General features: G+C 45.7%; 1 protein-coding gene across 1 annotated transcript in view; it reads right to left on the bottom strand.

Moving 5' to 3' along the window:
* RLF (RLF zinc finger) overlaps nt 1-14747 on the bottom strand; it is a 161611-nt gene extending 146864 nt beyond the window's left edge. The window contains exon 1 of the mRNA XM_082246226.1: nt 14503-14747. Within this exon, the coding sequence (XP_082102352.1) occupies nt 14503-14682 (180 nt within the window). The 5' untranslated portion in view covers nt 14683-14747. The remainder of the gene's footprint in view (nt 1-14502) is intronic.
* Between the last annotated feature and the right edge of the window lie 1134 nt (nt 14748-15881).

Genomic DNA, 15881 nt, shown 5'->3' with positions numbered 1-15881 from the left:
TTTTACGCTACCTATGTTTGGTAAAAAAAATTGCAAAAAGCGTATTTTGATTGGTTTGCGCAAAAGTTATCGCGTTTACTAACAAAAGGGAAAGATTTTTGTCATTTTTGGTGTTTTTTTTTTTAACGAGTAATGGCGGCGATCTGCGATTTTTTTTGCGGTACTGCGACATTGCGGCGGACAGATCGGACCCTTGACTGACATTTTTGGGGGTACCAGTGACATTACTGCAGTAATCAGTGCTATATATATGCACTGTTACTGCAAAAATGACACTGGCAGGGAAGGGGTTAACAGTATTGGACAGGGAGGGGTTAAGTGTGTCCTAGGGGCGTGTTTCTAACTGTGCAGGGACAGGTCTACTAGTGTAAAAACAAAGATCAACAGTTCTACATAGTAGAACTGTCTGATCTTCACTTTTACACAGGGAGAACTGACAGGCGGCTTGTTTACATAAGCCGCTCTGTCTTTCTCCCGCTGTACCGGCGATCGTAGTGTGACCGGCGGACATCGGGTCCGCCAGTCACACTCCCGCACTCCTCCGTGAACGAGCCGAGGCGGGCGCGCGCCCGCCCGCTATTGGCTCTGGAAGGAGTGACAGGCGAGCGACGTAGACCTACGTCACTCTGCCTGGCCGGGGCCGACTGCCGCAGTAAATATACTGTGCGCAGTCGGCAAGCGGTTAAAAATTATGATTTAAATCAAGTTGCTTTGAATCAAGCCTTACTAGGGATTTAAATCATGCTTTAAATCATGGCTTGACAAATTTTCCTGAAATCTAGGAGCCAGCTAAAAAAGTTAGGAGCCAGTTTTTTTTTTTAAACAACCAAGCTTTATTTCCAAAAAATAACATACTAAATTTACATAAAGACGACTAGAACCCCACTCTCCTCTATAGCGCAATCGGATGGAAACAGACTGTTTCCATCTGATGCCATCTGATCCGATCCACGGGATGGATAGAAAATAGAACCACCATCCGTCTGTTTTTGGCAGACAGGATCAGATGGCGGCAGATTACCGCTCCATAGAGGAGACTGAAGGGTCCGATCAGGTCTGCCTGAGAAACTGACAGGCGGACCTGATCAGACAGCCCGTGTGAAAGGGGCGTTCGGCTGTGGCATGGTGATGAGGAAAAAAAAAAAAAAAAATTACATAATTTTTTTTTTATAATAATTAAAAAAAGGAAAAATTATTATTATTTTTTTAATAATTTAAAAAAAAAATAATAATAATAATAATAATAGCCACACTCTCTGTCCACTTACCTTTTAAGCAAAGGTAAGTGGACAGGGAGATGAAGCCTGCAAAAACTTCCCTCTCATCTCCTCTTGGGGAAGGAGAGGGACAAGCATTGAGGACAGGCAGGGGAAACAGCCATTAGTTACTGCTTGTCAAACTGCTGGCCACCACAAGAGGGCGCCAGTTCCCCGTTCTCTCACAGAAGAAGGCCGAAGGCCGAAAAGCCGCGGCCTCAATTTTCGGACGGCGCGGAAGTCCGTGCACTCGGTGAGTGGTTGGGGGGGGCGCAAAAGGGACAGGACACCTCTTGCAGTGCACCCCAGGCGCCAGGTCGCTAATTCTAGTCACCAATGCGACCTGGCGCCAGGGGTTTGTTGAGCGCTGCTTTAAATCATGGTTAAAATCAAATCCACCCTGGCACAGACCATAACCAAGGAGCTTCGACTGGTCAAGTGTGTGGAGGCATACAAAACATTCTCTTTTGCCTTCTTTCGCATGGACATGACAATTCGGTAATGGCGTGTTTTTAATGCACCTCAGCCTCCAGTCAAAACCTGGCAATGACCAGGTAGCCATCCACACGGTCGTGACTGACGCTGTGCAGGAAAAAAATGGGATATTCGACTTACCATAAAATCAATTTCTCCGATGTTCATTGATGGACACAGCTCTTGATTCTTCTTAACTATTGGGTTATACTGCCCCCTACAGGAGAAGGAAACTAGGCAGGAAAAAGCTTGACTACACCGATAGGCAGTCCCAGGGGGTATACACCCACTCTGTGCTATAGGCACTCAGTTTTGTAACTAGCAGTGTCAGAAGAAAGCCAACTCCACAGAGGGGGTGGGTGCTGTTTCCGTCAATGAACATCAGAGAAATGGATTTTACAGTAAGTCAAAAATTTCATTTTCTTTCGTTCATTGACAGACAATTCCCGATTCTTAATCATTGGGATATCCCAAAGCAGGTCAAACATGAGGGGTGAGGAAAAAGCAAAAAAAAAAATTCCCAAGGCTAACCATAGCCAACATGGAAATCAATCATAAACAACTGGATCTCACCTGAAAAAAACAATACACCCTCAAAGAGGGACAGGTCCTCTAAACCAGTGTTTCACAACTCCAGTCCTCAAGGCACACAACTCCAGTCCTCAAGGCACACAACTCCAGTCCTCAAGGCACACAACTCCAGTCCTCAAGGCACACAACTCCAGTCCTCAAGGCACACAACTCCAGTCCTCAAGGCACACAACTCCAGTCCTCAAGGCACACAACTCCAGTCCTCAAGGCACACAACTCCAGTCCTCAAGGCACACAACTCCAGTCCTCAAGGCACACAACTCCAGTCCTCAAGGCACACAACTCCAGTCCTCAAGGCACACAACTCCAGTCCTCAAGGCACACAACTCCAGTCCTCAAGGCACACAACTCCAGTCCTCAAGGCACACAACTCCAGTCCTCAAGGCACACAACTCCAGTCCTCAAGGCACACAACTCCAGTCCTCAAGGCACACAACTCCAGTCCTCAAGGCACACAACTCCAGTCCTCAAGGCACACAACTCCAGTCCTCAAGGCACACAACTCCAGTCCTCAAGGCACACAACTCCAGTCCTCAAGGCACACAACTCCAGTCCTCAAGGCACACAACTCCAGTCCTCAAGGCACACAACTCCAGTCCTCAAGGCACACAACTCCAGTCCTCAAGGCACACAACTCCAGTCCTCAAGGCACACAACTCCAGTCCTCAAGGCACACAACTCCAGTCCTCAAGGCACACAACTCCAGTCCTCAAGGCACACAACTCCAGTCCTCAAGGCACACAACTCCAGTCCTCAAGGCACACAACTCCAGTCCTCAAGGCACACAACTCCAGTCCTCAAGGCACACAACTCCAGTCCTCAAGGCACACAACTCCAGTCCTCAAGGCACACAACTCCAGTCCTCAAGGCACACAACTCCAGTCCTCAAGGCACACAACTCCAGTCCTCAAGGCACACAACTCCAGTCCTCAAGGCACACAACTCCAGTCCTCAAGGCACACAACTCCAGTCCTCAAGGCACACAACTCCAGTCCTCAAGGCACACAACTCCAGTCCTCAAGGCACACAACTCCAGTCCTCAAGGCACACTAACAGCCCAGATTTTAAGTACTACCTTGGGGTAGAGCTGCACGATTAATCGTTAAAAAAAAAAAAAAAAATCATGATCTAGATTCACCCCCCACGATTTAACGACATGTCCTCGATTCTTACAGGGCCTTCTATGCTCACTTACAGCTGTCAAAATAAATAAATAAATAAAAAGTAGCCCCAGCAAATGTTTATCAACATTGTTACAGCTGCTAAGATAACTATAAACAAAATGCATTACATTGTGTCTTTTCGTTCTTTTAGATCAAAGGAGAATCTTCTGTCTGTGAGGGCATTTTAGTGCAGGGTCACACTTATGCGATGCGGGAAGGCTGCGAATTCGCAGCCTGTTCCTGCATCGCAAACGCGCCCCTGGCAGTTCACACTGCCATATGCGATACGCTGGGGGTGTCAATGAAATGTTAACGACACCCCCAGTTTGATTGCATATCGCAGTGCGATCTTTACAGTTCGCACAGGATCGGACCCCACCGTTGCACATCAGGAAAACCTGGTCAGCAGCAGCAACTCCAACCAGCCCCCCTAAGGAGCATGTGGCAACAGCAAGCTCATAACCTCACCCAGGGAGGGGCCCACGCCCACACCAATACCCTCCAGGAGTAGAGGGGGGCTAGCTACTTCCCACACCAGGAACAGGGTGGGCACCGCTCCGGACAGGACAACGCTCCATCGTTATGTGGGTGGCTGTCGGCCAGGAGGAAACACTGACTCAAGCCGAAGCCAATTTGTATGCATCCTCGCGAGACATTCATCTCACAGGCCAGCCCGTCCAGCCGACCTAGCATGGACCTGTGGTCTGCACACGCTCGCTGGCAAGACTAGGGGGACCCTAAGGATCTATATTATCCAGTTAGTCGCCCCGTCCGGCACTTGATTGTAGTTCTCACAGGAACAAAATATAAAAAGGAAAAAAATTCCATTTGAAATTAAAAAATTGCCAGGACCAGAGATCCCAGCAAGGCACTGGGTCCTTACTCCTGACTAGGCATATAAAAAAAAACTGAGCGCCTATAGCTGAGAGGGGGTGTATTCCCCCCTGGGACTGCCCATAGACATAGTCAAGCTTTTTTCTGCTTAGTGTCCTACTCCAGTAGGGGGCAGTATAACCCAATGGTTACAAAGAATCAGGAGCTGTGTCCATCACTAAACAAAAGAGAAAAACATTGGGCATGTTGCATTCATTGCAGCACAGTGAAAAGGGACGTCAGCGTAAAATCCCTTTTCAATAGGCGTGTAGGAGGTGGCACACTGGGGTTGAGTTCATGCCAGTTAACATATATGCAATGCAGGAACCCTGCGAATCCACTGCAGGTTCCCGCATTGCATTCAACTCGCAGGCAGTTCACACTGCTATATGCGAATCGATGGGGTGTCAATACAAAGTTAATGACACACCCAGATCAGTTCGCATATCGCAGTGCGAACTGTCAGCTCGGAAATGAATCAGATCGCAAAGGTGTGAACACCGATGCGATCCGATTCTGCTGCGGACCCAAAAAAGGGTCCTGTGGGAGTTGTGTCCGAATCCTATGTGAATTCAGCCATATAATCTGTATGGCCGAATTTGCTTCGCTCCGAATCACATGCAATGTCTGTCATCGCAAATATGTGAACCGGGACTTACTAAAACTGGAGAGTGAAAAAATCTGGTGCAGCTGTGCATGGTAGCCAATCCGCTTCAAACTTCAGCTTGTTCAATTAAGCTTTGACAAAAAAAAAAAAAAAAAACCTAGAAGCCGATTGGTTTCTATGCAGAGCAGCATCGGATTTTGCACTCTCCAGCTTTAGTAAATCATCCCCATTGTCTCCCAACTGCTGCTGACAAATCGCTCCACCGTGGATCACGAGTTAGCAGCGCTGCCCATGTGGAAAGGGCCTTAGCTATCAGCGCACCCAGAACTGCTTGTGTATAGCACAGATATAATTGTTACTTTCAATATTTTTATTTCTTTCATTACAAAGTAAGACAACAAATGCACCCATGTAGGGGTATAGAAAAGTTTCACAAATCGGTCATACATGGTCAACATGGTAATCCCATACAAAATTGTGAACCAGGGATCCAGCCAGGGGTGAAAATATAGCCAAGATTTTTAATGCCTTCTGTTATAAGAAGATAATGTTTTATCTCAATACAGTGGACTGCAAGTGACTACCATCAAATCAAATTAGGGTACTTGTTATATACAAACAAAAAAAAAAAGCACAATATGGCATTGAAAGCAGGAGTATGAGGTGTGCTTTTAACGCTCCTCAAACTCCTAGTAAAAAGTCAGCAATTGATATGGACAGCACTGTTCACATTATCAATACATGAAGCGCTAGCGTTGCTGCACTTCAAAAATGAAGCTCCATGTGGAATTTGGAAGGATTTGAAGCATCTAAACTCCTTCCATTCAAATCTATGGTAAAACATCAGCACGCACCAGCAGTCGAAAGAAAACATAGGCATCTGGGATGTGTGTTTTCCATGCCTTTAATGCATGGCAAACACATACAATGCATTATCAAAGTATTCACAATCTTTCCACATTTTGTCATGTTACAACCAAAAACGTAAATGCATTTTATTGGGATTTTATGTGATAGACCAACACAAAGTGGCACATAATTGTGAAGTGAAAGGAAGATGATAAAATGGTTTTCAAATTTTTACACGTGTGGTGTGAAAAGTGTGGCGTGCATTTGTATTCAGCCCCCTTTACTCTGATACCCCTAACTAAAATCTAGTGGTACCAATTGCCTTCAGAAGTCACCTAGTTAGTAAATGGAGTCCACCTGTAATTTAGACTCCGTATAAATACAGCTGCTCTGTGAAGCCCTAAGAGGTTTGTTAGAGAACCAGGGGATTGGAAGAAAGCGAACGTGATTCCAATATTCAAAAAGGGCCAGAGGCATATCCCGGGAAATTATAGGCCTGTCAGTTTGACATCAGTAGTATGTAAACTTCTGGAGGGGATGATAAGGGACTATATTGTAGAGTTTGCTAAGGACAACAACATCATCAGCAGTAATCAGCACGGGTTTACAAATGGGCGTTCTTGTCAAACCATTCTCCTTACATTCTACGAGGAGGTGAGCTGTGAGCTAGATAGGGGGAGACCAGTGGATGTGGTGTACTTGGATTTCGCTAAGGCGTTTGATACAGTTCCCCACAAGCGCTTAATTTATAAAATAAGGTCTGCAGGTATCGATAGCAGGGTTTGCTCTTGGATACGGAACTGGCTAAAAAGGCGGGTCCAAAGGGTAGTAATAAACAGCACATATTCAGACTGGTCTGAGGTTGTAAGCGGGGTCCCCCAAGGCTCAGTCCTGGGACCAACCTTGTTCAATTTATTCATAAACAACATTGAGGTCGGGATCAGTAGTTCGATATCAGTTTTTGCAGATGACACAAAATTGGGCAGGGCAATAACTTCACAACATGAAGCAGATATCCTGCAGAATGACCTGGACAAAATAACAGAGTGGGCAACGACATGGCAAATGAGGTTTAACGTGGAGAAGTGTAAGGTTTTGCACTTGGGGACTAAAAACATAAAATCACAATACACGTTAGGAGGGGAGCCCTTGGGGGAATCAAAAATGGAGAAGGATCTGGGAGTATTGGTTGATGATAGATTAGGAAACAGCATGCAATGTCAAGCGGCAGCTTCCAAAGCCAACAGAATATTAGCATGCATAAAGAAAGGGATGCATTCCAGAGATAAGACTATAATCCTTCCACTTTATAAAACTCTGGTCCGACCGCATCTGGAGTATTCCGTCCAGTTCTGGTCGCCAGTCCTCAGGAGGGATGTGTTGGAGCTGGAGAGAGTCCAGAGAAGGGCAACTAAACTAATTAGGGGATTGGAGGACCTTGACTATGAAGAGCGTCTACAATCGCTCGATTTATTCTCCCTGGAGAAGAGACGTCTGAGGGGGGACATGATAGCAATTTATAAATATCTTAATGGGGATCCCAGCTTAGAAAAAAAGCTGTTCATTCGAAGGGATTGCATGAGGACTCGAGGGCATACAATGCGATTAGAGGAGAAGCGTTTTAACCTCAGGCAACGCGGGGGGTTCTTTACTGTTAGGGCAACAAGATTGTGGAATTCTCTACCACAAGAGGTGGTTTCGGCGGGTAGTATGGTGGCTTTCAAAAGACTCTTAGACTTACATCTCAAGGATCAGAACATTCAGGGGTATGGGAGATGATTACAGCCACACATGCCTACACAGGTTGAACTGGATGGACTATTGTCTTTATTCAACCTCACCTACTATGTAACTATGTAACTATGTAACCTTAGTGAACAAACAGCATCATGAAGGCCAAGGAACACACCAGACAGATCAGGGATAAAGGTGCCTCTGCCTAGGCAATTACATCACAAGGTGATTTGCAAGGGCTCCTGGGATAGCGGCGTCATGTATTCCAGGAGTCCTTGTGAATGGCCTAGTGATGAAATCTTGCGTTATTTCCAGACCGGAAATGATACACACGGGAGGATGGTAATGTCATGATGACATGTCGCAGCTACACCAACAGGGTCGGGACTGCCAATGCTGCCATTGCTATGACAACATGTCAGGAGGAAGGAGCGCCGCACTGTGACTTTACTGTGCAGGCGTGAGAATGGGAGGTGCATGCTGGGTAGCCAGCTGCACCTAATGCCGGAAATAGATACTAGAGGGCTTCAGATACCCACAGTGGACATGAACCCAGCCAGCTTCCGAGATCAAGGTAGTTCCTTATTTAAACTTAAACTAAAAGAAATACACTACATACCAGCGTTTCCCAATTGGTGTTCAGCGGAACCCTAGAACAAAATTGGGGTTCCGTGGCATTTTCCCACATCAAAGATGCCCATCGCTACCTGCTATTTCCGGGGGTGTCGGAAACAGCAGAGCAGGGCCGGTACAAGGGGGAGACGGAACCTCCACTTTCCTGTCAGCGGAGATACCCATGTGACAGGGGCTATGTAGCGATGCCAGCCGCCGGCCGGAGGTGGGAATTTCAAAGGACCAAGATGAGAGGAGCGGAGGGGACCAAGATGAGAGGAGCAGAGAGTTCACCTGCTGCTGAAGCTGTGACCTGGAGGAGCCGCCATGCAGAGGAAGAACCAAGTAAGCAGATTGCCATCATTAACTCTTTTGATTGGGGGGGGGAGCTGAGGGGAGGTTAATTACCCATGGTATTTGTATTATGCAGCATGAGGGGGTTAATGTATTGCCACTGGTCACTGATGCATTAGTGACCGACCAGTGGCAGTTAACCCCTTTGAGCTGAGTTTGTGCAACCAGTGTCAGTGTTAAACCCCCTTTTGCTGCATTAGTGCAATCAGTGTCAGTGTAACCAGTGTTGAATAACACTGACACTGGTGCCACTAATGCAGTAAAAAGGGTTTAATTAACACTGACACTGGTTGCACTAATGCAGTGCAAAGGGGTAAATTAACTGCCACTGGTCGGTCACTAATGCATCAGTGATCAGTGGATATACATTAACCCCCCTCATGCTGCATAATACAAATACCATGGGCAATTAACCACTTGCCGACCCGCCAAAGTACATATACTGCGACAGGTTGGCAGCTACAGGTGTTCGTCACTGCCTGTTTCTGGTGTATGCCCCTGTTCTATCAGAATAGCGCTACCTATCAGATTCTGCAAACATACAAAGTACAATTCAAAACTTGCGTGGGTGTAAGAAGATGTCCACTGCTGCTTCGTGTTCCGTCACATTAGGAAACCTATTGGAACACATAGCGGCCATGTAAGAACGCATAGCGCATGCACAATAAGTTGTTCTCGGCCGTACATCACTTCCAGTTGCAGAATCTGATAGGTAGCGCTATTCTGATAGAACAACATTGACAATGTATGACATTGATCAGTGCTGAGAAATAGAAACATTGTATAATTTGTTTCTTTTAGATCAATGGGATGAACTTCGGTCTCTAAATTAAGTCAGTTTAACCACTTAAAGACTAAGCCTTTGTCTGACACGTTGCTTACAATTTTTAAGTATTTTTTGCTAAAAAGATTTCTTAGAACCCTCAAACATTATAATATATATATATATATATTTTAGCAGAGACTTTAGAGAATAAAACTGCAGTCGTTGCAATATTTTAGGTCACACATTTGTGCAGCGGTCTTTCAAAAGCAATTTTTTTGGGGGAAAAAATAAATTTCAATAAAAAAAAAAAAACTAAATAAAAACAGTAAAGTTAGCCCAATTTTTTTGTAGAGCGTGAAAGATGACAGAGAATCCTGATCTTTATTCTAAGCAAAAAAAAAAAAATCTTGATTCTTGTTTTATCCAGCTCTTAGGGTTAGGTTATAAAAAAATATCCTAAGCTTTGAACATCTCACAGAGCACTGTTCAAGCCATCATACAAAAATAGAAAGAGTAAGGCTGGCCATACATGAACCACTTTTCTTACAATTTTCTGTCCAATTTTCTTGAAATTTACCTTCAAGTATGTTGTACAAAGGCCTGCCTAATTAGATACAAGTGAATGTGTTTTTTAGCTTTGACCTCACATTATGTGGTTTGTGGTAGATCTACCAGAAAATTGTACAACAAAAGTTGAACATGTATGGCCAGCTTAAGGCACAACTTCAAACCTACCAAGACATGGCTGTCCACCTAAACTGACAGGTGAGGAAAGAAGAGCATTAATCAGAAGAAGCCAAGAGGCCCATGGTAACTCTGGAGGAGCTGCAGAGATCCACAGCTCAGGTGTGAGAATCTGTCCACAGGACAACTATTAGTCGTGCACACCACAAATCTGGTCTTTATGGAAGAGTGGCAAGAGAAAGCCATTGTTTAAAGAAACCCATAACAAATCCCGTTTGCAGTTTGCGAGAAGCCATGTGAGGGACACAGCAAACATGTGGAAGAAGATGCTCTGGTCAGATGAGACCAAAATTGAACTATTTGGCCTAAAAGGAAAACTATGTGTGGCAAAAAACGGAACACTGCAAATCACCTTGAACACACCATCCCCACTGTGAAACATGGTGGTGGCATCATCATGCTGTGGGGATGCTTTTCTTCAACAGGGACAAGAAAGCTGGTCAGAGTTGATGGAGTCAAATACAGGACAATCTTAGAAGAAAACCTGTTAAGAGTCTGCAAAAGACTTGCGACTGGGGCAGAGGTTCACCTTCCAGCAGGACAACAACCCTAAACATACAGCCATAGGAATGGTTTAGATCAAAGCATATCCACGTTACAATGGCCCAGTCCAGACCTAAATCGAATTGAGAATCTGTGGCAAGACTTGAAAATTGCCGTTTACAGATGCTCTCCATCCAATCTGACAGAGTTTGAGCTATTTTGCAAAGAATGGGCAACAATGTCACTCTCTAGATGTACTAAGCTGGTATAGACATAACCAAAAAGACTTGCAGCTGCAAACGCAGCAAAACGGGGGGGGGGGGGGGGGGGCAGAATACAAATGCACGCCACACTTTTCACATATTTATTAGTAAAACATTTTGAGAACCATTTATCATTTTCCTTCCAATTCACAAGTATGTGCCACTTTGTGTTGGTCTATCATATAGAATACAATTAGGTTTTTGGTTGCAACATGACAAAATGCGAAAAATTTCAAGGGGTAGGAATACTTTGTCCAAGGCATTGTATAGGGCATTCAGGGAGCAGTTTTGGTCTGGTGTGATCTCGTTCAGGTACAAATTTTTAAAGTGTATGACATTGCAAATCACACCTGTACACCAGACTGAAAATCGCACCTGACTCTTTTTAAAGTTGCCTGGCTGGCATCAGTGCCATTTCAAAAATAGTCCAGTACGACTCTCAGCCTGGTTTAGGTACGATTTCCATTACCATACACTAACAATTTTAACCTGAAGCAGTCGTACCAGATGGGGCTTGAAATCACGCTGCAAACCAGCCTCGCACATATGTGAACCCAAGCTAGGTATGGGTAACTGGTATAGGCGAGTACTTGAGAAAAAGACTCAATACTCTGTCTTAAAAGACTGGTATCAGTGCATGCGCAGTTTTTAAGAGTTTAGTGGAAGTGGAGTTTACAGGCAGAAAAAAAACAAACACTCAAAAAAGCTCCTTAACACTAGGTGTGTTCCTGGCGATAATGCATTTGAAAAGGCAGAACTGGCCAATAGAATGTATTAAAGTGGTTGTAGAGTCAGAAGGTTTTTTTAGCTTAAAGCGGTTGTAAACCGCTGGCAGTAAAAAAAAAAAAAAAAAAATAATAAAACATTCTGCAAGGAGCATAATGAGCTAGTATGCATCGCATACCTTACCTTAGAATGAAGTCCTCCAATGCCAGCGCTGAGAGACAGCTGACATCTTTCCCCAGTCTTCCTTCTGGGTTCTTGTCCTCCAGCTACATGGCGTGCGGGAGCCACTGTTTCCTGTGTACTGCTGATAACTCCAACTCGCCGAAATCTCCATCCACGTCATTTCCGGTGACTCTACAGCAGGAATAATTGGAGATTTCGACCACTTGGTATTTTCACAGAACACCAGCAGCCTTTACACTCCGGTACATGCTATAATAAGTAGACATTGTTAGTCCGTAAGCCAGTTGTCGCTGCCTTGGAGGTGGCCATGTTGTTGGTTACTAGCGGGCGGACTAAAAATGTCTGATCATTATCGCGTGTATACGCTGCCGCCTGTTCTGCAAAAACATCAAGTGGCTGAAATCTCCAACTATTCCTGCTTTATAGACAACGAAAATTACAGGATTGGAGATTTCGGAGAGTTTGCGTTTTTGGCAGAACATTAGTACAGGCTCTAAAGGTCTGGCACTGTAAGCCGAACAGAGCGCATGCGCCAATAAGGTCAACTGCATGCACTCTAAATATCTCCTAACTGTGCAAGTTTAGGAGATATTCACAGTACCTACAGGTAAGCCTTATTATAGGTTTACCTATAGGTACAAGTGGTATAACAGAGTTTACAACCACTTTTATGAATTAAGATAAAAAGCCTTCTGTGTGCAGCAGCTCCCCAATACTTACCTAAGCCCCCCTATCCAGCAATGTTGCAGGAGTAACACGGCTAATGATCAAGAGAGAGCGCACAGCTCAGGCTAGTCAAAGGCAACGATTCAAGGTGGGTGCTGAACCTCGGCTCGCCACCAGAAGCATAAAAGAAAAAATGGTCGCACACCACCACAGAATCCAATGGAGAGAAGTTATTTTATTCACAGAAGTGGTACAAGGTACAGCAGGGTAGGACAGACGAGTTTCACACGACTGCTATGTGCTTGTTCAATAACAAGTAGTGAACAAAAGCACGTAGTAGTCGTAGGAGTGTCACGGCTGACTGAGAAGGCATTGCAGCGCTCAGAATTGTTTATCAAAAAATCTCCATCAGTCCCAAGACCAATGGATATCTCCACCAAATAGTAAATCCAAGTTAGAACATCTACATGAATGGAATCTACCTGATGCCAAGAATATAATCCTCAGATGTTGAATCCATGAAAGCATTTGCATAAAGAAGAGAGGACAGATCATGGTGCAGTACATCAAATCAAGTGCATAGCACACATATAAGGAGGGAAACGCCAGTGCTGGATTAACACAATTCGGTATGTGCACACTTTCTTCACCCCTCATGCAGTGTAAAACTCACCAAAGCTCAGGGCCGCCAACTGAGGAACTTTATCTACACCATCATTTGGGAGCAGTAGAGTGTTTTTATATGTGAGTGGTTACTATTTGCTTTTATCACAATAAATTATACTTTCCATTTTACTTTGCATTAATGGTGATTGATGAGAGATTGGGAGAAGACCCTGGGGTATTTAATGTTATCCTACCAAGTGCACACTGAGATGCAACTAAGCCTTTGGTGCTGTGAGCAAGCGATTTCTTGAGTCCTGGTGGGTTTGCACTGCATGAGGGGTGAAGGAGGTGTGCACATACCTAATTGTGTTGATCCAGCACTGGTGTTTCCCTCCCTATATGTGAGCTACGCACTTGCACCATGGTGTACTACACCATGATCTGTCCTCTCTTCTCCTTTTGAAAATGCTTTCATGGATTCAACATCTGAGGTTATATTCTTAATTAGTATCAGGCATATTCCGTTCATGAAGGTGTTCTACCTTGGATTTACTATTTGGACATATCCTTTGGTCTTGGGACTGATGGACATTTTTTGATAAACATTTCCGAGCGCTGAAATACTTTTAATGCTACTTTATGTGAGGACTTGTGTACCTTTTATTGCTGGCTGCTTTTTTATAGGAAGTTGTGCGCTGATCTTTTGTTTGCTTTTTAGTGCAGCGCTATTGGCTCCTGCAGCTGTCAAATTCAGTGAGCCAATAAGAAGAGGGGGCAGGGCCATGACTGGCTGACTGGACACAGAGCAGCGGCTCAAGTGCCCCCATAGCAAGCTGCTTGGTGTGGGGGCACTCAACAGGAGGGGAGGGGCCAGGGGCATCACAGAGGGACCCGAGAAGAGGAGGATCGGGGCTGCTCTGTGCGAAACCAACTACACAGAGGTAAGCATAACAAGACTTTACAATCACTTTAATACCAGACGTGGGAAAGTGCGCTAACGCCCATACAAAACAGCGCTTCACTGCATTTTTGCTGCCGCTAAACGCCTGTAGTTGAAAAAAAGCATACAGCGTGCGCGAGGCCTAACGCTAAAGGCGCGTTTGTTACGCATCAGTATATTGAGCGAGTGTGAACAAGGCCTTATTGATGAATAAATCCAGTGCCTGGAGTGACTTTAAGGAAGTCCAGGCCTACACTGGAGCTGCACTTCCCTGCTAGAGTGAGCAGGGCTCCCTACTGGGGAAGATCAGGGCTCTGTCTTCAGCACCGATAAGAAGGCCATTTCCTTGTTTACTGCGGCTCGTCAATTGCCTGGCCGCTGTGCACTGTGGGAGCCGCTCTCCGCCATTCCGCTGAACACACCCCCTTCCTCCCCGCTTCCCGTGAAGGAGATTAGCGGCTCGGGTGTGAATGAATTGGGCGGCCACTGAACCTCCCACCTATCCCGCCCCCATCACTCACTGTCAGGCACCAAAATAAAACGCTACAGCAACAATGTAGCGCCTCGGAGCTCTCATACAAACACACAGCGACCCCGGTATCCCCCCCTCACCTCACAGAAACGTCTGCAGTACGTGGAGGAGGTAAACACGGACACCTCGTCCTCCCTCAGCCCGTCCTCCAGCGCCCGGAGATTATCCGTCAGGCGGCAGGCCTGCGACGCCGACGGTACCGGAGACAGCGTGCCCCCGTTGGCCAGCCCCGCTCGGGACTCTCCCTTCCCGTCCGCCATCTTCTCTCGCCTTTGCCGCGCGTAGGCAACACTCTCGCACACTCACTCTGTGTCACGTGATTCGGCGTCGGTTGGGCGACGTCATCACCAGGGAGACTGGCGTAGGAGACACCTCCCCCTTCGGACGACGTAAAAAGGCCCGCCCACTCCACGGTAGCCATTTTGTTTGTTGACATCCCTTGAGGGGAGCGTGTGATCGCTGTAGGTCGGCAATGTGCTTTATGTAACCTTGTAGAAGCGATGCGAAGAGCTCATCCACAAAAACATTGTTATGGTTAATAAAAACATTCTAAAAGTTTGTGGTGTATTATACTCACAAAGGGGAGCAACTAGTCAGTTAAACCACTTAGAGTTACTAAACCCAGGAGCTTGCATTTACTTTATCTGGTCTCAGTACACAGAACCTAGAAATGTAAAAGTTTTACTAAATATAAACTGCTAAATACCTTCTCTCATCAGAAGCTAGAGCGGTCTTGTGGAATTCTATCAGTGTCTGCTTGTAGGAGGAGTTTTTATTCTCCTCAGACTGTCCTATGAGGCTGTAGGACCCCTGACCATCTGTCTGGACAGTGCTGATCACATGCACTCTCCCCAGAAAAAAAAAACAAACACTTTATCAATACACACTAAACTGCTCATTTGCAGAGTGCCTACCAGGCTCTGTTCTATAAGGAGATCTGGGGGACAGCAAAAGAAGGGGAGGATCAGAGAGCCTTTTTACACCATACAGAGCATTAACCCCTTCGTGAAGCTATCAGCACTGCTCTAGTGACTCTACTATATATATATATATATATATATATATATATGTATATGTAAACGACAAATCTTCAATGTGCATTAGTTAATACGTCGCTGGACTCCCCCCCCCCCCCCTTGTGGGCGGCACTCACACACCCCTGGAGGCTCGCTCCCGCTGTTTTCAATCACAGCGGGAGTCGGGCCAGGGGAGGAGCGGCGGCGATCGCCGCCGCTCTTCCCCGATCGTCGGGGAATCGAGTTTGGCGATCCGCTCGCTTGTGTAAACAGAGCGGGCGGATCTCCTAAGTGACAAGCAGTGACAGATTACAGGGTTCAGCATAGCTGAACATGCGATCTGTCCCTGTGTCACTCAGTCACCTCCCCCCACACACGTTAGTAAGCACCAGGCATACATTAACCCCTCCCTCTCCAATAAAATTAACCCCTTCCCTGCCAGT

This window comes from Pelophylax lessonae, assembly GCF_965119305.1.
Source record: "Pelophylax lessonae genome assembly, chromosome: 2".
NCBI lineage: Eukaryota > Metazoa > Chordata > Amphibia > Anura > Ranidae > Pelophylax > Pelophylax lessonae.
The sequence above is the reverse complement of the archived record's forward strand: the minus strand, read 5'-3'. Positions and strand labels throughout refer to the sequence as shown.